Source organism: Neovison vison, chromosome 9 (assembly GCF_020171115.1).
Source record: "Neovison vison isolate M4711 chromosome 9, ASM_NN_V1, whole genome shotgun sequence".
NCBI classification, from domain to species: domain Eukaryota; kingdom Metazoa; phylum Chordata; class Mammalia; order Carnivora; family Mustelidae; genus Neogale; species Neogale vison.
Window position 1 is genome coordinate 11,837,759 of NC_058099.1, and position 22,315 is coordinate 11,860,073.

A 22,315-nucleotide genomic window follows, 5' to 3' on the forward strand; every position below is an offset into this window, starting at 1 on the left:
TCTAGAAATATTCTTGTTCTTTTAGTTCTAGCAAATAGTATGTCTTCGTGGTTTAGCTTTCTCTGTGGCTTAGTCCCTGTGAATGAATCACTGCAAAGCTTGGCTTAGAAATGGTCCTTGAATCTCAGTGCATTTGACCCTTCCAAGTTTTGTGAACATTTCTTAAGTTGAGTGGGGGCCTGTTAGTCATAGAACTACTAACTGGGCTTCCTCCTAGAACCTGAATTTCGTCTGATGTCATTCTTTTGTTGATTCCCACACTCTGGTTTGAATTGGCTTGCACACCTATACCTATTCATTAAGTCACAACCAAGATGGCCTTCACCTTTTCTTCAGGTTGATGAACTTTTTTACAAGCTTCTTCCAACTTTAGGCTTTTGACCTCAATTTTCTTAGCATATTTACTTTAGAAAATTTATAATCATAAATTCTTTCTTTGCTTCTTTGAGCAAAATCCTCTTGCTAGTTCACAGGGCAAGAATGTCCCAACTCAATAGATGGGAACTATGTCTTTGAAATGCAATGAACAGGGAAGGAAGCCCACATCTCCCATTCTTTGTGAGACTGTGGAAATCTCACTCCTGTAAACAATGCTTGTTTCAAGTTACAAAACTACCTCCTATCACAGAGAGGTGACAAGTTTATTTTACCTTTGTGTAAATACAGTTAGGGAACATGGATGGCCTGTGTTTTTTCAAAAACTCACCAATCACCCCAGCACTTAAGAATCCTTTTACCAGGGCCACCTGAGTGAATCAGCTGGGTAAGTGTCTGACTCTTGGTTTCAGCTCAGGTCATGATCGCAGGGTCCTGAGATCTATCCCCAAGCTTCGGCTCTGTGCTCAGCAGAAGGCCTGCTTCAGATTCTCTCCTTCTGCACTTTCGTCACTTGTTTGCACATGCTCTCTCTCTACCCCCTCAATAAACAAACAAATAAATAAAAAAGAGTCATCTTACCATTTACCTCGGCAGACTTTAGCTCAGACTGAGCTCTGTTCACTCCTATTGCAAGAATCTTGAATAAAGCCTCTTTGCCTGTTTAACTTTGGTGCCATTTTTTATTCAAAATCCCATTGGGATTTTTGTCCACTCCTTCTATCCAGGCTGCAGAGCTGTCCTTTGCTAGATGGTTCTATTCCAGTCCTGCCAGGTCAGGCAAACTTTATTTCTTAAACCTGCTTGTGCTTCTAAGCATTAATCCTGCCATAACCTTGAGCTTTTCAAAATTGTAATAGAGAATTCCATTGAGGAAAGTATTTCAAAAAGCCTGGTCTACTGTGGTCTCTTTATAAGATGCAACATTTTCTGCAGGCAAGGAGTCTCCACAGAGCCCCCTTCATGTCTCTGTTCCTCAGGCTGTAGATGAACGGGTTCAGCATGGGGGTGACCATTGTGTACACCACAGATGCCATCATTCCAGTGCCTGCTGAGTAGGAGGAAGAGGGCTGGAAATACACAAGAAAGACAGTTCCATAGAAAAGAGTGACTACTGTCAGGTGAGAGCCACAGGTTGAGAAGAGTTTGTGCTTCCCCCCAGCTGAGGAGACTCTGAGGATGGTGTGCATGATGTGGCCATAAGAGACCAGGACACAGGTGAGAGGGACCACACCTGCGAGGGCTGCTTCAGCAAACATCATGACCTGAAAGGTCTGGGTGTCTGAGCAGGCAAGTTTGAGGACAGGGAGAAGGTCACAGAAAAAGTGTGGGATGGAATGGGAGGCACAGAAGGAGAACTGAGCCATGAGGAGGATGAGTGAGAAGGCCAGGAGGTGGGCGCAGAGCCAGGATGAGGCGACCAGCAGCAGGCAGCGTTGGGGACACATGATGGTGGTGTAGTGGAGAGGAAGGCAGATGGCCACATAGCGATCATATGCCATCACGGCCAGCAGGAAGTCATCCAGCAGGGCCAATGCCATGAAGAAGTACATCTGTACGAGGCAGCCAGTGTAAGTGATGGTGTGCTGCTGAGTGAGGGTGTTCACCAGCACCTTGGGGACAATGGTGCAGGAGAAGCAGGTATCAATGAGGGACAGGTTGGCCAGGAAGAAGTACATGGGGGTGTGGAGGTGCTGGTCAGAAACTATGGCCAAGATGATGAGCAGGTTCCCCAACACGGTGACCAGGTACATACCCAGGAAGAGCCCGAAGAGGAGAGGCTGCTGGTCTGGGTGGTCAGAGAAGCCCAGAAGCAGGAAGTCGGAGATGCTTGTGTGGTTTCTGATTTCCTTAAGTAGAGAAATTGGAAGAGAATTTTGCTTAAATAAGGTAGGCCCTGAATAATACAGACCTCCAGGGCTTTGATCTGTTTTTCTGTGTTATTTGAAAAGGTCACTGAGAATCACTAGCACTGTAATCTGGGTTTGTAAACATTGAGGGCTGTGGACTATGGTAATGAGGCATGAGGATGAGCTGTAGTTTGGGTTCTAGATTCCTGTCATGTAGCAAGTTTTTGGCATGGATTGTCTGAGTGACATGAACCGGGATTCACCTGAGAGAACTTTGGCAAATTCAGTTCCCTTTCTGAAAGACTTAGAACAAAAAGCTTGGAGTCCTCTCTTTTGGAGCTCATTTTGGGGTCTTGCATCTACTAGGATTTTGTGGGCACTGCAGGGAGCCTGTGTGTATGTGTGTCAGTGTGAGAGTGCATCCTGGGGGAGATGGTGGAGGAGTTGTCTCTCCAGAGAGGAGCCAGTGGAGACCAGGGGTCTTTAGCTGCAGTGGGGTGTTCTGCTGACCTTTGCCTTAGAGAATCATTCCGCTGAGTCAGCATGGATGTGAGAATGCTGGATTCTGATATGTGCGCTTATTAATGAAACAGCAGCAGCTTCGTTGTCCTCATCAACCTCACCACCACCGCTTTTCTTTTTATGTTCTGGGCTTTGGCGTCCTGGAGACAGGATGGGAAACTTTTCTCTGCTTCTTATCTTGGTCTAAGCTTGGCCAGTTATTGAACTCCGAATGTGTGTTTCCTCATTTGGACCGTGGGCAGCACCTTCATGGAGTCATCGACGTGAAGACTGAGATAACATGTATGGAGGGCAGGCTACTGTTGAGGGTAGTGACACTCCTGCCATTGTTGGTCACAGTTGCTGACTGTGAAGCAGGGACACACAATGCAGTAGAAAAGCGTCAGGTGCCCTGCTTTACAGCTTTACAGCTCTGTTCCTCACGTGCCTTTTAAAGTCGGGGACAGTTTTTCTCACTTGGAGCCTTACTTTCCTTCTCTGTAAGATATGCATGCTAGCCTTACCTGATAGGCGTGTTGAGGGGACCAAGGGCTGGAAGTTTCTTTATCAACCATGATGTGCAGTCAAGATGAGAAATTGCCACGTTCCTGTTTGATGGTGTGGAGAAACAAAGTTGACAAACGGTCAGTGGCAGCATGGCTTCATGTCTTGTTTATTTAGGGTTGTGATAAAAACTTAATGTACCCTTGGGAGGTGGACAGAATTTCCCCACTCCTTACTTTTTTTTTCTTTAAGATTTATTTTTTTAGAGAGAGAGAGAGAATGAGAGTGAGTGAGTGGAGAGTGAGGGAGAGTCAGAGGGAGAGGGAGAAAATCTCCAGTGGACCTCCCACTGAGTAAGAGCCCAATGTAGGGGTTGATCTGAGGAAACTGAGATCAGACCCCATCGAAAATCAAGGATTGGATGCCCAACAGACTGAGCCACCGAGATGCCCCACTCCCACTCTTTACTCTTGATACGATTTTGAGAAAGTTGCTAAACTTTTTATTTTAAATGGGATAATATCTTAGTTCAATGAATCCAGTGTTTGTGAAGATTACATTGGGATAAAAAATGATGGTGTAATGTTTAGACCAAGGCTGGCATCTAGTAAGTGCTCAGTAAATAGGGTCTAGTCTTGTAATTGCTGGGGTTTTTCTTTTAGATTTTTAAAAATAGATTTTATTTATTTATTTGACAGACAGAAATCACAAGTAGGCAGAGAGAGAGGGGGAAGCAGGCTCCTCACTGAGCAGAGAGCCCGATGTGGGGCTCGATCTCAGGACCCCGGGATCATGACCTGAGCTGAAGGCAGAGCCTTTAACCTAATGAGCCATCCAGGCGCCCCCCCCTTTTTTAAATTTATTTTTTATTTATTTTCAGTATAACAGTATTCATTATTTTTGCACCACACCCAGTGCTCCATGCAATCTTTGCCCTCGCTAATACCCACCACCTGGTTCCCCCAACCTCCCACCCCCGCCCCGCCACTTCAAACCCCTCAGATTGTTTTTCAGAGTCTATAGTCTCTCATCGTTCACCTCCCCTTCCAATTTCCCCCAACTCCCTTCTTTTCTCTAACTCCCCATGTCCTCCATGCTATTTGTTATGCTCCACAAATAAGTGAAACCATTTGATAATTGACTCTCTCTGCTTGACTTACTTCACTCAGTGACCTTTTTAAAAGATTTTAAAAAATTTATTCATTTGACAGACAGAGATCACAAGTAGGCAGAGAGGCAGGCAGAGAGAGAGAGAGAGAGAGAGAGAGAGGAGGAAGCAGGCTCCCTGCCGAGCAGAAATCCGGATGTGGGGCTTGATCCCAGGACCCTGAGATCATGACCTGAGCCGAAGGCAGAGGCTTAACCTACTGAGTCACCCAGGTGCCCTGTAATTGCTGTTTTTAATAACGTGCAGGTGCTTTGAGGTTGTGGTGTTCTGGTCTATGCCCCCAGATTGGGCTTGCCACTTGTGAGGTGTGAACACCAAAAGCCACCTCCAGCACCGTCACCATGACACTGTCAGCAGCACTGCCTCTGAAAGGTTATGTCTCTACTCAGAACTGTCAGTGGCAAAGCCTTTGGCATTTTGGCATCTGAAACCATGTGTCAACTTGGTCAAATCACAGAATCATCAGCGTTCCCCCCGCTGCCTCATTTATTAATGGAAGAATGAGAATGAATGAGTCTATCTGGAATAGTTTTTGCTGGCTCAAGTTTTTAGACAATGAAAGGGTGTGAACAAGTTTGGAAAACTCTGGCAGGATGTAGAGGAGTCAGTTACTAGTACTGACTTGGTGTGGTGGCTGAGAGAGTTTTCGGATCCACACCCACCCAAGTGGACTGAGTAGGAAGTGTGCTTTGTCCAGGACACACAGATGGGGCTTGGGGAAGGGTGGTCTGAAGCCCATTCTCTTCAATGACTTCAGACTAGACCATCAGGGACATGAAGACCCCTTAAGGTAGGTGGCCCTGTTTGTGATCTGAAGAGCCAGAAATTGGTTGGCAGATGGGGATGTAGGATAGAAAGAGGGAAAGCAGAAGGAGCAGGTCTATTGCTCTCTTTGTGTTTGTGTGTTTGTCTGTGTGCCTCTGTGTGTGTGTGCAAGCATGCTTACAAGGGGGCTAAGGTAGTTGGCTCTCTTGCCATCCATATGCATCAGTTCTTACCTGGACATGCTGGCCAGCCTCAGTTTCTGACACTTCCAGGGAGGAGATCAGGTTTGCTAGAAAAATCATGGCTAGAGTTACAGAGCCCCTCCATGTCTGTAGGAACAGCACAGACCAAAGACTTCAGTCTTGGTGATATCTCAGGCACAGGTGCCACTGACTTTTGACAGGTAGTGTCTCCTGCGACCCATTCCCAAATGTCCTAGTTAGAGCCCAGATGGGCCAATTGTCCACCTCCCAGCTGGCCTGTCTGCATCAGGTCCCCTGAGTTCAGGCAGCATCTGTGGTAATACCATTCAGATGACCAGGGCTGGGATCCCTGGGGGACTCCTGGTTCTTCCCCTGTGTGAGATGCTGCTTGGTTGCATCCTCCTGGCCTTATCCTGAACGGGGCCTATCTGTATCATAGAGTCACCCTTTCTAATTAGAGCCCAGTCCCCATGGATGAGATACAGTCAATCCTAGAAAATAAGAAAAAAAAATTGAAGATAAAACATATCAGTGATATTGGTCTGAAATTCTCCTTTTTGGTCGGGTTTTTGCCTGGTTTGGGGATCAGGGTAATGCTGGCTTCATAGAAAGAGTCAGGAAGTTTCCCTTCTGCTTCAATTTTGTTCATCATCACTAGCCATCAGGGAGATTCAGATTGAAACTACCTTGAGATGTCACCTTACACCAGTTAGAATGGCCAAAATTAGCAAGACAGGAAACAACATGTGTTGGAGGGGATGTGGAGAAAGGGGAACCCTCTTACACTGTTGGTGGGAATGCAAGTTGGTGCAGCCTCTTTGGAGAACAGTGTGGAGATTCCTCAGGAAATTAAAAATAGAACTTCCCTATGACCCTGCCATTGCACTCCTGGGTATTTACCCCAAAGATACAGATGTCGTGAAAAGAAGGGCCACCTGTACCCCAATGTTTATGGCAATGGCCACGGTCACCAAACTGTGGAAAGAACCAAGATACCCTTCATCGGATGAATGGATAAGGAAGATGTGGTCCATATACACTATGGAGTATTATGCCTCCAGCAGAAAGGACGAATACCCAACATGGACAGGACTGGAAGAGATTATGCTACGTGAAATAAGTCAAGCAGAGAGAGTCAATTATCATATGGTTTCACTTCTTTGTGGAGCATAACAAATAGCATGGAGGACATGGTGAGTTAGAGAGGAGAAGGGAGTTGGGGGAAATTGGAAGGGGAGGTGAACCATGAGAGACTATGGACTCTGAAAAACAATCTGAGGGTTTTGAAGGGTTGGGGGGTGGGAGGTCGGGGTACCAGGTGGTGGGTATTATAGAGGGCACGGATTACATGGAGCACTGGGTGTGGTGCAAAAATAATGAATACTGTTATGCTGAAAATAAAAAATAAATTAAAAAAATAAACTCTTAAAAAAAAAACCTAACATATCAGGAGCAGGGGTGCCTAGGTTGCTCAGTTGTTTGGGCATCTGACTTTTGATTTTGGCTTAGGTCATGATCTTGGGGTCTTGTGAATGGCCTGTTATTGGCATTTGAGTTTGGCACAGAGTTTACTTGTTCGTCTTTGTCTGCTCATCCACTCATTCATGGTATCTCTCAAAGAAAAAAAAGAAAGAAACAAAATCTTCAAAAAATGTATATGGAGAACATGACCAAGACTTAACTGTCACGTAGTAGAGGGTTAGATTCACTTAGTAGATTCTTATTTTTTATACTCTCAGTGATCAGAGTTATGAATCCTATGTTGCCTGTCTGTAAAGCTCTGGGTTTAATCTCTGAAATTTTTTTTAAAAGATTTTATTTATTTATTTGTCAGAGAGAGAGAGAGAGAGAGAGCGAGCACACAAGCAGGCAGAATGGCAGGCAGAGGCAGAGAGAGAAGCAGGCTCCCTGTCAAGGAAGGAGCCTGATGTGGGACTCGATTCCAGAACTGAGATCATGATCTGAACTGAAGGCAGCAGATTAACCAACTGAGCCACCCAGGTATCTCTCTGAAATTTTTTAAAAGATTTATTCATTTTTGGAGGGAGAGAGCATGGGTAGGAGGAAGAGAGAGGTGGGAAAGAATTCCAAGCTGACTCCATGCTAAGGACTGAACCCTGTACTGAGCTGGATCTTGTAACACTGTTGACTACCAAATGGGAGTGGTCTCTCACTTTCCTTGGTCTCTCCCTGCCGTTTCTTTCATTGTTCAGTTTGATAACCCACATAGATAGATCTTACCTTGTATAGTCTACTCTAAACGTGCCTGGATTTGTCCTTTATGTGAATGGAATTACACTTTTTGACCACATTTATTGATTTTATTAGTCAGAAAGAGAGAGAGAGAGGGAGGCAGGGGAGAAGCAGGCAGAGGGAGAAGCAGGTTTCCCACTGAGCAAGGAGACTGAAGCAAGATTTGATCCCAGGTCCCTAGGATCATGACCTGAGCCAAAGGCTGACTGGACACTGACTGAGGCACTCAGATGTCCTGGAATTATACCTTTTATATTCTTCTGTGAATTGGGCATACTCCTCAGCGTTTTATTTTCACATTCATTCTTTCAATGGGTGGATGCATGTAACTGAAGGTTGTTCATGTTCAGAACTGTCTCATACAGATCACAACCCTTCCTTATGCACCCCTGTAGCCTTCCAAAGTTCTGATTTCAGACATTTTGAGTTTGGAATTACTGTGTATGTATGTACGTTGTCTGTGATTCTCTTAGAAGGTCGTGTGGTCACACTCCATAATCAAACATGGTATTTCCCCCGCAGAAGGAATGTATATTCCACAGAGTACAACTAGTTTAGGCATTAAATACCCTTGTATAAATTCAGATTGTGGTTTTCTGCTCAATGAGTTCACTGAAAACATACAGAAAATTCCACTCTGGAGAGATTTTTTTATGATAGAAATGTAAGTAGATGTTCTGGTGCCTATGTAGTAGTAACCGTGTATTTAAAAAAATAGTAAGTAGCATTTAAAAAAATCATCCACCACCCTGGTGCCCACTGTGACATATTATAGTGAAAGTTGGTTGATACAGAGATACGGAGAAAATTCTGAATGTAGATCAGGAGAAAAAGTCTTAACTTACAAGGGTAGACACATAAGGCTGGTAGCAGTCCTGTCTACAGAGCCCTGGAAGGACAGAGAGGACTGGCATGATATAGTCAGTGTGCTAAATGGGAACAGTGTGCATCCAAGAAGATTTTATTGAGCAAGGCTGTCATTCAGAATAGAAGGAGGGATAAAGGGTTTCCAGGACACACAGAAACCAAAGGAGTTCATGAACACCAAACCAGCCATGTTAGAAATATTAAAGGGGACCCTTTGAGTGGAAAAAGAGCCCAAAAGTAACAAAGATTAGAAAGAAATAGAGATAACCTGCAGGAACAGTGACTTTACAAGCAATACAATGACAGTAAATTCACATGTTTTAATAATTACTCTCAATGTAAATGGACTCAAGGGTCTAATCAGAAGACATAGGATATCAGAATGGATTAAAAAGCCAAAACATCAAAATGCTGCTTACAAGAGAGTCATTTTATTTTATTTTTTTAAAAAAGATTTTATTTATTTATTTGACAGAGATCACAAGTAGGCAGAGAGGCAGGCAGAGAGAGAGAGAGAGGAAGCAGGATCCCTGCTGAGCAGAGAGCCTGAAGTGGGGCTTAATCCCAGGACCCTGAGATCATGACCTGAGCAGAAGGCAGAGGCTTTAACCCACTGAGCCACCCAGGTGCCCCAAGAGAGTCATTTTAGACCCAAAAAAGTCAGGGGGTGGACAACGATTTATCATGCTAATGGACATCAAAAGAAAGCTGGAGTATTCATCCTTATATCAGACAAACTAGATTTTAAACCAAAGACTGTAGTAAGAGATGAAGAAGAATGCTATATCATAATAAAGGAGTCTGTCCAACAAGAAGATCTAACAATTGTAAATACGCTCCTAACTTGGGAACAGCCAAATGTGTTAATCAATTAATAACAAACCTAAAGAAACTCACTGATAGTAATACAGTATTAGTAGGGGATTTTAGCACCCCACTAACAGCAATGGACAGATCACCTAAGTAGAAGATCAAGGAAACAAGAGCTTTGAATGACACACTGGACCAGATGGACTCCATAGATGTATTCAGAGTATTTCATCCCAAAGCAGCAGAAGAGACATTGTTTTCAAGTGCCTGTGGAACCTTCTCCTGAATAGATCACATACTGGGTCACAAATCAGGCCTCGACTGGTACAAAAAGACTGAGATCATACCATGCATATTTTCAAACCACAATGCTATGAAATTTGACGTCAACCACAAGAATAAATTAGGAAGGACCACAAATCCACGGAGGTTAAAGAACATCCTACTAAAGAGAGAATGGGTCAACCAGGAAATTAAAGAAGAATTAAAAAAAATACATGGAAGCAAGTGAAAATGAAAACATCAAAGGGGTGCAGCAACGATGGTCCTAAGAGGGAAGTATATAGTTGCACAGGCCTTCTTCAAGAAGCAAGAAAAATTGGAAATTCACAATCTAGCCATACACCTAAAGGAGCTTGAGAAGGAACAGCAAATAAAGCCTCAATCCAGCAGGAAAAGGGAAATAATAAAGATTATAAGAGAAATTAAGGATGAAGAAATAAAGCATTAGAACAAACCAACGAAACTAGGAGCTGGTTCTTTGAAAGTATTAACAAAATTGATAAACCCCTATCCACACTTATCAAAAAGAGAAGAGAAAGGAGCCAAATAAATCATGAATGAAAGAGGAGTGATCACAACCAATACCAAAGAAATAGAAAATTGTAAGAGAATGTTATTAGAAAAAAAAAGAGAGAGTATTATTAGAAATTGAGATACCACCTTATACGAGTTAGAGTGGCCAAAACAACATGTGTTGGAGAGGATGTGGAGAAAGGGGAACCCTCTTACACTGTTGGTGGGAATGGAAGTTGGTGCAGCCACTTTGGAAACAGTGTGGAGATTCCTTAAGAAATTAAATATAGAGCGACCCTATAACCCTGCATTTGCACTACTGGGTATTTACCCCAAAGATACAGATGTGTCTTTGTACAGATGTAGTGAAAGATACAGATGTAGTGAAAATAAGGGCCATCTGTACCCCAATGTTCATAGCAGCAACGGCCATAGTTGGCGAACTGGAAAGAACCAAGATGCCCTTCAATGGATGAATGGATAAAGAAAATATGGTCCATATATACTATGGAGTATTATGCCTCCATCAGAAAGGATGAATACCCATCAGAAAGGATGAATACCCAACTTCTGTATCAACATGGATGGGGCTGGAAGAGATCATGCTGAGTGATGTCAAGCAGAGAGAGTCAATTATCATATGGTTTTGCTCATTTGTGGAGCATAAGGAATAACATGGAGGACATTGGGAGATGGAGAGGAGAAGTGAGTTGGAGGAAATTGGAGGGGGAGATGAATCATGAGAGATTTTGGACTCTGAGAAACAAACTGAGGGTTTCGGGGGGCAGGGAGGGAGATTGGGTGAGCCTGGTGGTGGGTACTATGGAGGGCACGTATTGCATGGAGCACTGGGTGTGGTGCTTAAGCAATGAATTCTGGAACACTGAGAAGAAAACTTAAAAAATATTAGAAAAAAATTAGAATGTTAATAGAAATGTTATTAGAAACAAATAAGGCAATCTGGAAGAGACAGATAAATTCCTAGAACATAATAAAATACAAAAGCTGAAACAGGAAGAAATAGAAAACCTGAACATACACATAACCAGAAAAGAAATTGAAACAGTAATCAAAAATCTCCCAACAAACAAGAATCCATGCATGGCCAGATGGCTTCCCAGGGGAACTCTACCAAACATTTGAAGAAGAATTAATACCTATTTTGCTGAGGGCGCCTGGGTGGCTCAGTGGGTTAAGCCGCTGCCCTTGGCTCAGGTCATGATCTCAGGGTCCTGGGATCGAGTCCCATATCCAGCTCTCTGCTCAGCAGGGAGCCTGCTTCCTCCTCTCTCTCTCTGCTTGCCTCTCTGCCTACTTGTGATCTCTCTCTCTGTCATATAAATAAATAAATAAAATCCTTTTTTTTTTTAAGATTTTATTTATTTGACAGAGAGAGAGATCACAAGTAGGCAGAGAAAGCAGGTTCCCTGCGGAGCAGAGAGTCCGACGCGGTGCTCGATCCCCGAACCCCAGGATCATGACCTGAGCCGAAGGCAGAGGCATTAACCCACTGAGCCACCCAGGTGCCCCAATAAATATAATCTTAGAAAAAAAATTCTAACACCTATTTTGCTGAAACTGTTCCACAAAAACAGATATGGATGGAAAGCTTCCAAACTCTTTGATGAGGCCAGCATTAGCTTGATTCCAAAACCAGACAAAGACCCCATCAAAAAGAAGAACTACAGACCAATATCCCTGATGAACATAGATACAGAAATTTTCATTCAGATACCAGCTAATAGAATCCAACAGTACAGTAAAAGGATTACTTACCATGACCAAGTGGGATTTATTCCTGCACTGCAGGGATGATTCAGTATCTGCAAATCCATCACTGTGATATGCCACATTAATAAAAGAAAGGTTAAGAGCCATATGATCTTCTCAGTGATGCAGAAAAAGCATTTGACAAAATACAGCATCCTTTCATGTTAAAAACCCTCAACAAAGGAGGGATAGTGGGAAAATACCTTAACATCATAAAGACCATATCAGAAAGACCCATATCTAATATCAACTTCAATGGAGAAACACTGAGAGGTTTTCCCCTAAGATCAGGAGCATGCCAGGGATGTCCACTCTCATTACTATTGTTCACATAGTACTGGAAGACCCAGCCTCTGCAATCAGAGAAGAAAAAGAAATAAGAGGCATCTAAATTGGCAAAGAAGAAGTCAAGCTTCCACTCTTTTCAGACAATATGATAAGTATGTAGTAAACCCAAAAGACTCCACCAAAAAATTACTAGAACTGATAATTCAGCAAAGTTGCAGGATATAAAATCAATGCACAGAAGTCTGTTGCACTTCTATACACCAATAATGAAGCAGCAGAAAGAGAAATCAAGGAATTGCTCGAATTAAAGTTGTACCAAAACCAGTAATAAACCAGTTATTACCTAGGAATAAACCTTACCAAAGATATATATATAGATATCGATATATCTATATCGATATATCTATATATATATAATATAAAGTATCTATACTATAAAAATTATAGAATGGTTATGAAGGAAATTGAGGAAGGCACAAAGAAATGAAAAATGTTCCATGTTCATGGATTGGAAGAACAATTATTAAAATGTCTATACTACCCAAAGCAATGTACACATTCAATGCAATTGCTATCAAAATAACACCAGCATGCTTCACAGAACTGGAACAAACAATCCTAAAATTTGTATGGAACCAGAAGACCCAGAATCATCAAAGGAGTGTTGAGAAAGAACACCAAGACTGGAGGCATCACAATTCTGGACTTTAAGCTATATTACAAAGCTGTAATCATCAAGACAATATGGTACTGGCACAAAAACAGACACTTTGATCAATGGAACAGAACAGAGAACCCAGACATGGACCCTCATCTCTATGGTCAACAAATCTTTGACAAAGCAGGAAAAAGGAAAGAAGACAGTCTCTTCAACAAATGGTGTTGGGAAAACCAGACAGCTACATGTAGAAGAAAGAAACTGGACCACTTCTTCATACCATAAGCAAAAATAAATTCAAAATGGATGAAAGACCTCAACATGAGATAGGAATCCATCAAAATCCTGGAGAAGATAGGCAGCTACCTCTTTGACCTTAGCTGTAGCAACTTTTTAAAAAAATTTCTTTTCAGTGTAACAGTATTCATTATTTTTGCACCACACCTAGTGCTCCATGCAATCTGTGCCCTCTCTAATACCCACCACCTGGTTCCCCCAACCTCCCACGCCCACCCCTTCAAAACCCTCAGATTGTTTCTCAGAGTCCACAGTCTCTCATGGTTCACCTCCCCTTCCAATTTTCCCCAACTCTCTTCTCCTCTCTAACACCCCTTGTCCTCCATGCTATTTGTTATGCTCTACAAATAAGTGAATCCATATGATAATTGACTCTCTCTGCTTGACTTATTTCACTCAGCATAATCTCTTCCAGTCCCGTCCATGAGCTGTAGCAACTTCTTGCTAGACATGTCTCCAAAGGTAAGGGAAACAAAAGCAAAAAACTACTAGAACTTCATCAGGATAAAAGCTTTTGTACAGGAAAAGAAACAATCAAAAAACTAAAAGGCAACTTGTGGGCTGGAAGAAGATATTTGCAAAATATGTATCAGATAAAGGGCTAGTATCTAAAATCTATGAAGAACTAATCAAACTCCTAACACACACACACACACACACACACACACACACACACACACACAAATCCAGTCAAGAAATGGAGGGAAGGGGCGCCTGCGTGGCTCAGTGGGTTAAAGGCTCTGGGTGGCTCAGTGGGTTAAAGCCTCTGCCTTTTGCTCAGGTCGTGGTCCCAGGGTCCTGGGATCAAGCCCCACATTGGGCTCTCTGCTCGGCAGGGAGCCTGCTTCCTCCTCTGTGCCTGCCTCTCTGCCTACTTGTGATCTCTGTCTGTCAAATAAATAAATAAAATCTTAAAAAAAAAAGAAATGGAGGGAAGATATGAACAGACATTTATCCCAAGAAGACATGCAAATGGCCAATAGACATTGGAAAAAATGCTCCACATCAGTTGGCATCAGGGCAATACGAATCAAAACCACAATGAGATACCACCTCAAGTGGCCAGAATGGTAAAATGAACAACTCAGCAAACAACAGTTGTTGGTGAGGATGTAGAGAAAGGGGCACCCTCTAACACTGTTCCTCAAAAAGATTAAAATAGAAATACCCAATGACCCAGGAATAGCACTACTAGGTATTTAACCAAAGGATACATAAATAGTGATTCAACGGGGTACATGCACCCCAATATTTAGAGCAGCATTGTCCTCAATTGTCAAAATATGGAAAGAGACCAGATGTCCATTGGTGGATGAATCAATAAAGATGAGGTGGTATAAACGTACATATATGTGACGGAATATTACTCAGACATCCCAAGGAATGAATTCTTGCCATTTGAAATGATGTGGAGGGAATTAGAAGGTATTCTATTGAGCAAAGTAAGTTAGCCAGAGAAAGAAAAATAGGGTATAAGTTCATTCATGTGTGGAATTTAAGAAACAAAACAGATGAACAAAGGGAAAAGGAAGGAAAAATAAGATAAAAACAGAGAGAGGCAAAGCATAACAGACTCAACTGTAGGGAACAAATTGAGGGTTGCTGGAGGGGAGGTGGGTGAGGTTATAGGGTAATTGTGCGATGGGCATTAAGGAAGACACTTGGTAGAAGGAGCACTGGGTAGCAACATGGACGGGACTGGAAGAGATTATGCTGAGTGAAATAAGTCAAGCAGAGAGAGTCAATTATCATATGGTTTCACTTATTTGTGGAGCATAACAAATAGCATGGAGGACAAGGGGTGTTAGAGAGGAGAAGGGAGTTGGGGTAAATTGGAAGGGGAGGTGAACCATGAGAGAGTATGGACTCTGAAAAACAATCTGAGGGGTTGGAAGTGGCGGGGGGGTGGGAGGTTGGGGTACCAGGTGGTGGGTATTATAGAGGGCATGGCTTGCATGGAGTACTGGGTGTGGTGAAAAAATAATGAATACTATTTTTCTGAAAATAAATAAATTGAAAAAAAAAAAAAAGAAGGAGCACTGGGTGTTATGTGCAACTGATGAATCACTAAACTCCACCCTGAAACTAATTATACATTGTATGTTAACTACTTGCATTTAAATTAAAAAATATCTAACACTGTATGTTAATTGCACTGGAAATAAAATAATTAAAACATTTAAGAAAGAGCAAAATGAAAAAAAATATTTAACAGAGTCAGAAAAATAGTTTCTTCACCAGCAATCAGAGAACTTAAGACTAAAACAAGGAGATCCCATTTTCTCTATCATATCAGTTATAATTAAGGGGGAAAATGTGAACATCAAAATATGGAGAAGATGGAGACAATTGGGCACTCTCATTTGGGTATCTTGGCACAATGGATAAAGGACTCTAAAAAGGTATTGCTTAGGTATTCTACTTTTGAGAATATTAAGTGTAATGGACTGTGAATATATGAAAATCAGTTATTTTCAGAAATTTATTGCATCATTTTTAGTAATAGTGCAAACTTAGAAGCCCTCTAGCCATCCAACCATGACGAAAAAGGATATATATCATGGATGTTTTTTGTGATGTAACCTCAGAGAGACAAATATTCAGGAAGAGATAATCATAGGGAGACAACTCATGTTTTAAGATTAAGCAAAAGAGTACATATAATTGTACCAGCAATATTTTCTCAACATAATAAAGGCAAAAAGTCATTAGAAAAAGATAGGTGGGAAATACTGTAAAATATTATTAATGTTTTTCTTTACAAGGAGGGGTTGTAAGTGTTCCCATTTTCCTTATTTGTTTATGTTTTATAAAATTACTCAAATGAGCATGTATTATTCTGCAGTTGAGACACATGAAATAACCCAGAGTTTAAAAACCAAAAAATCAAAGACTGGTCCATAACTAGTAATCTCTTTGTCATAATGTTTGATTCGATCTCTGTTGTGTGCTGGGGCCAGTCCTCTGATCTCTCTGTGCCTCATTTTCCCCCCCTAGAATTATTCTTGTTTTCTCAGTCCCAGAAAATAGTGTGTCTTCTCGGTTCAGCCTTCTCTGTGTGTAGGTTAGTCCCTCTCAGTGAGTTGCTTCAAAAGCTGGGCTTGGAAATGGTCCCTGAAACTGAGAGCACTTGACCCTTCCAACTCTTGTGAGCATTGCTTGTTGGTGAGTGGGACCTGTTAGTCATAGACTGGGCTGGTACCTGGCTTCACCCCAGAACCCGAGTGCTGGCTGATGTTTTTCTTTTGGCGATTCCCACTGTGTGGTTTGAATCTTCTTGGACATCTGTATACCCACTAATCAAGTCACCTTGTAGGAATGGCTGGCCACTCCTTCCAGGTTGTAGCTGTGTCCTTGGCAAGTTCATCTTACTCTCCTTCTGTCTGGTTAGCGCATTCTCTGTTTGATGAACCTGTTCATGATTGCAAGCATTCAGCTTGCCTTGAACTTGAGTTTTCAAAATTGCTGTGGAGAAGTGCAGGGGGAAGGCATTTCAGAGAGCGCGATCTTTCAGTCTGGGGCAGGACCTCTTACAGAGTAGAGTATCTTCTCCAGCCTGAGAGCCTCCACAGAGCCCCCTTCATGTCTCTGTTCCTCAGGCTGTAGATGAACGGGTTCAGCATGGGGGTGACCATTGTATATATCACAGATGCAACCATTCCAGTGTCTGCTGAGTAGGAAGATGACGGCTGGAAATACACCAGAAAAAGTGTCCCATAGAAGAGGGTGACCACTGACAGGTGAGAGCCACATGTCGAGAAGACCTTGTGCTTCCCCCCATCTGAGGGGACCCTGAGGATGGTGTGCATGATGTGGCCATAAGAGACCAGGACACAGGTGAGAGGGACCACACCTGCGAGGGCTGCTTCAGCAAACATCATGACCTGAAAGATCTGGGTGTCTGAGCAGGCAAGTTTGATGACAGGGAGAAGGTCACAGAAAAAGTGTGGGATGGAATGGGAGGCACAGAAGGAGAACTGAGCCATGAGGAGGGTGAGTGAGAAGGCCAGGAGGTGGGCGCAGAGCCAGGATGAGGCGACCAGCAGCAGGCAGCGTTGGGGACACATGATGGTGGTGTAGTGGAGAGGAAGGCAGATGGCCACATAGCGATCATATGCCATCACGGCCAGCAGGAAGTCATCCAGCAGGGTCAATGCCATGAAGAAGTACATCTGTACGAGGCAGCCAGTGTAAGTGATGGTGTGCTGCTGAGTGAGGGTGTTCACCAGCACCTTGGGGACAATGGTGCAGGAGAAGCAGGTATCAATGAGGGACAGGTTGGCTAGGAAGAAGTACATGGGGGTGTGGAGATGCTGGTCAGAAACTATGGCCAAGATGATGAGCAGGTTCCCCAACACGGTGACCAGGTACATGCCCAGGAAGAGCCCGAAGAGGAGAGGCTGCTGGTCTGGGTGGTCAGAGAAGCCCAGAAGCAGGAAGTCGGAGATGCTTGTGTGGTTTCTGATTTCCTTAAATAGAGAAATTGGAAGAGAATTTTGCTTAAATAATGTAGGCCCTGAATAATACAGACCTCACGGGCTTTGATCTGTTTTTCTGTGTCCTTTGAAAAGGTCACTGAGATTCACTAGCACTGTAATCTGGGTTTGTAAACATTGAGGGCTGTGGACTATGGTAATGAGGCATGAGGATGAGCTGTAGTTTGGGTTCTAGATTCCTGTCATGTAGCAAGTTTTTGGCATGGATTGTCTGAGTGACATGAACCGGGATTCACCTGAGAGAACTTTGGCAAATTCAGTTCCTTTTCTGAAAGACTTGGAAGAAGAAGGTTGGTCTCTTCTCTTCTGGAGCTCATTTTGGGGTCTTGCATCTACTAGGATTTTGTGGGCACTGCAGGGAGCCTTGTGTATGTGTGTGAGTGTGAGAGTGCATCCTGGGGGAGATGGTGGGGGAGTTGTCTCTCCAGAGAGGAGCCAGTGGAGACCAGGGGTCTTTAGGTGTAGTGGTGTGTTCCACTGACCTGTGCCTTAAGGAACCATTCCACTGAGACAGTGTGGATGTGAGAACGTTGGAAACTGAGATGAGCTCTCTTATTAATGACATACCAGCTTCGTTGTCCTCATCAACCTCACCACCACCTTTCTTTTTATGTTCTGGGCTTTGATGTCCTGGAGACAGGATGGGAAGCTTTTCTCTGCCTCTTACCTCAGTCTGAGCTTGGTCAGTTTCCGAATTCTGAATGTGTGTTTCCTCATTTGGACCATGGGCAGCACCTTCATGGAGTATTGAGGTGATGACTGAGATAACATGTATGGAGGGAGGGTACTATCAAGGGTGGTGACACTCCTGCCATTGTTGGTCACACTTGCTGACTCTAAAGCAGGGACACACGATGCAGTGGAAAAGCATCAGATGCCCTGCTTTACAGCTTTACAGCTCTATTCCTCATGTGCCTTTTAAACTCGGGGACAGTTTTTCTCAGTTGGAGCCTTATTTTCCTTCTCTGTAAGATATGCATGCTAGCCTTACCTGATAGGCGTGTTGAGGGGACCAAGGGCTGGAATCCGCTGAAGTTTCTTTATCAACCATGATGTGCAGTCAAGATGAGAAATTCCCACATTCCTGTTTTTGGTGTTGAGAACAAAGTCGACAAACGGTCAGTGGCAGCATGTCTTCATGTCTTGTTTATTTAGGGTTGTGGGGTTGTGATTAAAACATAATGTACCCTTGGGAGGTGGATAGAATTTCTGCACTCTTTATTTTTTTTTTCTTTTAAGATTTATTTTTTTAGAGAGAGATAGAATGAGAGTGAGTGAGTGGGGAGTGAGGGAGAGACAGAGGGAGAGGGAGAGAATCTCTAGCGGACTTCCCGCTGAGGAAGAGCCCAACGTAGGGCTTGATCTGAGGAGCCTGTGATCAGACCCCATCGAAAATCAAGGGTTGGCTGCCCAACAGACTGAGCCACTAAGACCCCCACTCCCACTCTTTACTCTTGATATGATTTTGAGAAAGTTGCTAAGTTTTTTAAATGGGGTAATACCTTTTAAATGGGATAATATCTGAGTTCAATGAATCCAGTGTTTGTGAGGATTAAGTTGGGATAAAAAATGATGGTGTAATGTTTAGACCAAGGCTGGCACCTAGTAAGTGCTCAGTAGATAAGGTCTAGTATTCTAATTGCTGTTTTTAATAACGTGAGGGTGCTTTGAGGTTGTGGTGTTCGGTCTGTGCCTCCAGACTGGGCTTGCCACTTGTCAGGTGTGAACACCAAAAGCCACCTCCAGCACTGTCACCGTGACACTGTCAGCAGGACTGCTCTGAAGGGTTATTTCTCTACTCAGAACTGTCAGTGGCAAAGCCTTTGACATTTTGGCATCTGAAACCATGTGTCAACTTGGTCAAATCACAGAATCATCAGCGTTCCCCCCACCACCTCAGTTACTAATGAAGAATGGGAATGAATGAGTCTATCTGGAATAGTTTTTGCTGGCTCAAGTTATTAGACAAAGAAAGGGTATGAACACGTTTGGTAAACTCAGATGGGATGTAGAAGAATCAGTTACTAGTACTGACTTGGTGTGGTGGCTGAGAGAGTTTCTGGAACCACTCCCGCCCAAGTGGCCTGAGAGGGAAGTGTGCTTTGTCCAGGACACAGATGGGGCTTGGGGAAGGGTGGTCTGAAGCCCATTCTCTTCAATGACTTCATACTAGACCATCTGGGACATGAAGAACCCTCGAGGTAGGTGGCCCTGCTCGTGATCCTAGGAGGTAGAAAGTGATTGGCAAATGGGGATGGAGCATAGGAAGAGGGAAAGCAGAAGGAGCAGGTCTAGTGCTCTGTATGTGTTTGTGTGTGTGTATGTTTGTGTGTGTGTTTGTCTGTGTGCCTGTGTGTGTGTGCAAGTATGCTTACAAGGGGGCTAAGGTAGATGGCTCTCTTGCCATCCAGTTCTTACCTGGACATGCTGGCCAGCCTCAGTTTCTGACACTTCCAGGGAGGAGATTGGGTTTGCTAGAAAAGTCATGGCTAGCGTTACAGAACCCTTCCCTGTCTGTAGGAACAGCACCGACCAAAGACTCCAGTCTTGGTGATATCTCAGACAAAGGCGTTGCTGACTTTTGACAGGCAGTGTCTCTTGGGACCCATTCCCAAATGTCCTAGTTAGAGCCCAGATGGGGCAATTGTCCAACCTCCCAGCTGGTGTGTCTGCGTCAGGGCCCCCTGAGTCCAGGCAGCGTCAGTGATAATACCATTCAGATGACCAGGGCTGGGATCTCTGGGGGGTCCTGGTTTTTCCCCTGGGTGAGATGCTGCTTGGCTGCATCCTCCTGGCCTGCTCCTGAATGGGGCCTATCTGTATCATAGAGTCACCCTTTCTAATTAGAGCCCAGTCCCCACAGATGAGATAGAGTCAATCCTAGAAAACAAGAAAGAAAATTGAAGATAAAACATATCAGGAGCAGGGGTGCCTGCATTGCTCAGTTGTTTGGGCATCTGACTCTTGATTCTCGCTCAGGTCTTATCTTGGGGTCCTGTGACTGGCCTGTTATTGGCATTTGAGCTAGGAACAGAGTTTATAATCATGAAGATAGTATGGTACTGGCCCCAAAACAGACACTTCGATCAATGAAACAGAAGAGAGAACCCCGACATGGACCCTCATTTCTATGGTCAATGAATCTTTGATAAAGCAGAAAAGAATGTTCAATGCAAAGAAGATAGTCTCTTCAACAAATGGTGTTGGGAAAACCAGACAGCTACATGTAGAAGAATGAAGCTGGACCACTTCCTTAAACCATAAACAAAAATAAATTCAAAATGGATGAAAGACCTCAACATGAGGCAGGAATCCACCAAAATCCTAGAGAACATGGGCAGCAACCTCTTTGACCTTAGCTGTAGCAACTTCCTGCTAGACACTTCTCCAAAGGCAAGGGAAACTAATGCAAAAATGAACTGTTAGAACTTCATCAGGATAATAGCTTTTGTACAAGAAAAGAAACAATCAAAAAACTAAAAGGCAACCTGTGGACTGGAAGAAGATATTTGTAAATGACGTATCAGATAAAGGGCTAGTATCTAAAATCTATAAAGAAGTAATCAAACTCCTAAAACGCAAAAAAAAAAAAAAAATCCAGTCAAGCAATGGAGGGAAGATATGAACAGACATTTATAAGGAATACATGCAAATGGCCAACAGACAGGGGAAGAATGCTCCACATCAGTTGGCATCAGGGAAATACAAATCAAAACCACAATGATATGCCACCTCAACTGGCCAGAATGGTAAAATGAACAATTCAGCAAACAACAGATGTTGGTGAGGATTTAGAGAAAGGGGAACCCTCTTACACTGTTCCTCAAAAAGATAAAAATAGAAATACCCTATGACCCAGGAATTGCACTATTATGTATTTATCCAAAGGATACATAAATAGTGATTCAGCGGGGTACATGCATCCCAACGTTTAGAGCAGCATTGTCCCCAATTGTCAAAATACGGAAAGAGACCAGATGTCCATCAGCAGGTGAGTCAATAAAGATGAGGTGATATAAACATATATACGTACATATATGTGATGGAATATTACTCAGCCATCCCAAAGAATGGATTCTTGCCATTGTACATATATGTGAAGGAATATTACTCAGCCATCCTGAGGAATGGATTCTTGAAATGATGTGGAGGGAATTAGAAGGTATTATATTAAGCGAAGTAAGTTAGCCAGAGAAATAAAAATAGGGCATAAGTTCATTCATGTGTGCAATTTAAGAAAAAAACAGATGAACATAAGGAAAGGGAAGGAAAAATAAAATAAGATAAAAACAGAGAGAGGCAAAGCGTAACAGACTCAACTGTAGGGAACAAATTGAGGGTTGCTGGAGGGGAGGTGGGTGAGGTTATAGGGTAATTGTGTGATGGGCATTAAGGAAGACACTTGGTAGAATGAACACTGGGTTCAACTGATGAATCACTAAACTCCACCCTGAAACTAATAATATATTGTATGTTAACTACTTGCATTTAAATAAACAAAGATCTAACACTGTATGTTAATTGTACTGGAAATTAAATAAAACATTCAGAAGGAGCAAAATGAAAAAAAATATTGAACAGATTGAGAAAAATAGTTTCTTCACCAGCAATCAGAGAACTGAACACTAAAGCAAGGAGATACCATTTTCTCCATCATATCAGTTATAATTAAGGGGGAAATGTGAACATCAAAATATGGAGAAAATGGAGACAAT

General features: G+C 43.0%; 1 protein-coding gene across 1 annotated transcript; it reads right to left on the minus strand.

The window, feature by feature from the left end:
* Positions 1-1,286: 1,286 nt before the first annotated feature.
* On the minus strand, positions 1,287-18,651 carry LOC122917032 (olfactory receptor 2T1-like). Its single transcript, XM_044264381.1, has 4 exons — positions 18,592-18,651; positions 16,639-17,573; positions 3,251-3,334; positions 1,287-2,217 (listed from the first exon to the last, which is right to left on the minus strand). Exons 1-4 carry the CDS (start codon positions 18,649-18,651, stop codon positions 1,287-1,289), a joined length of 2,010 nt encoding a protein of 669 aa, XP_044120316.1.
* Positions 18,652-22,315: the final 3,664 nt, after the last annotated feature.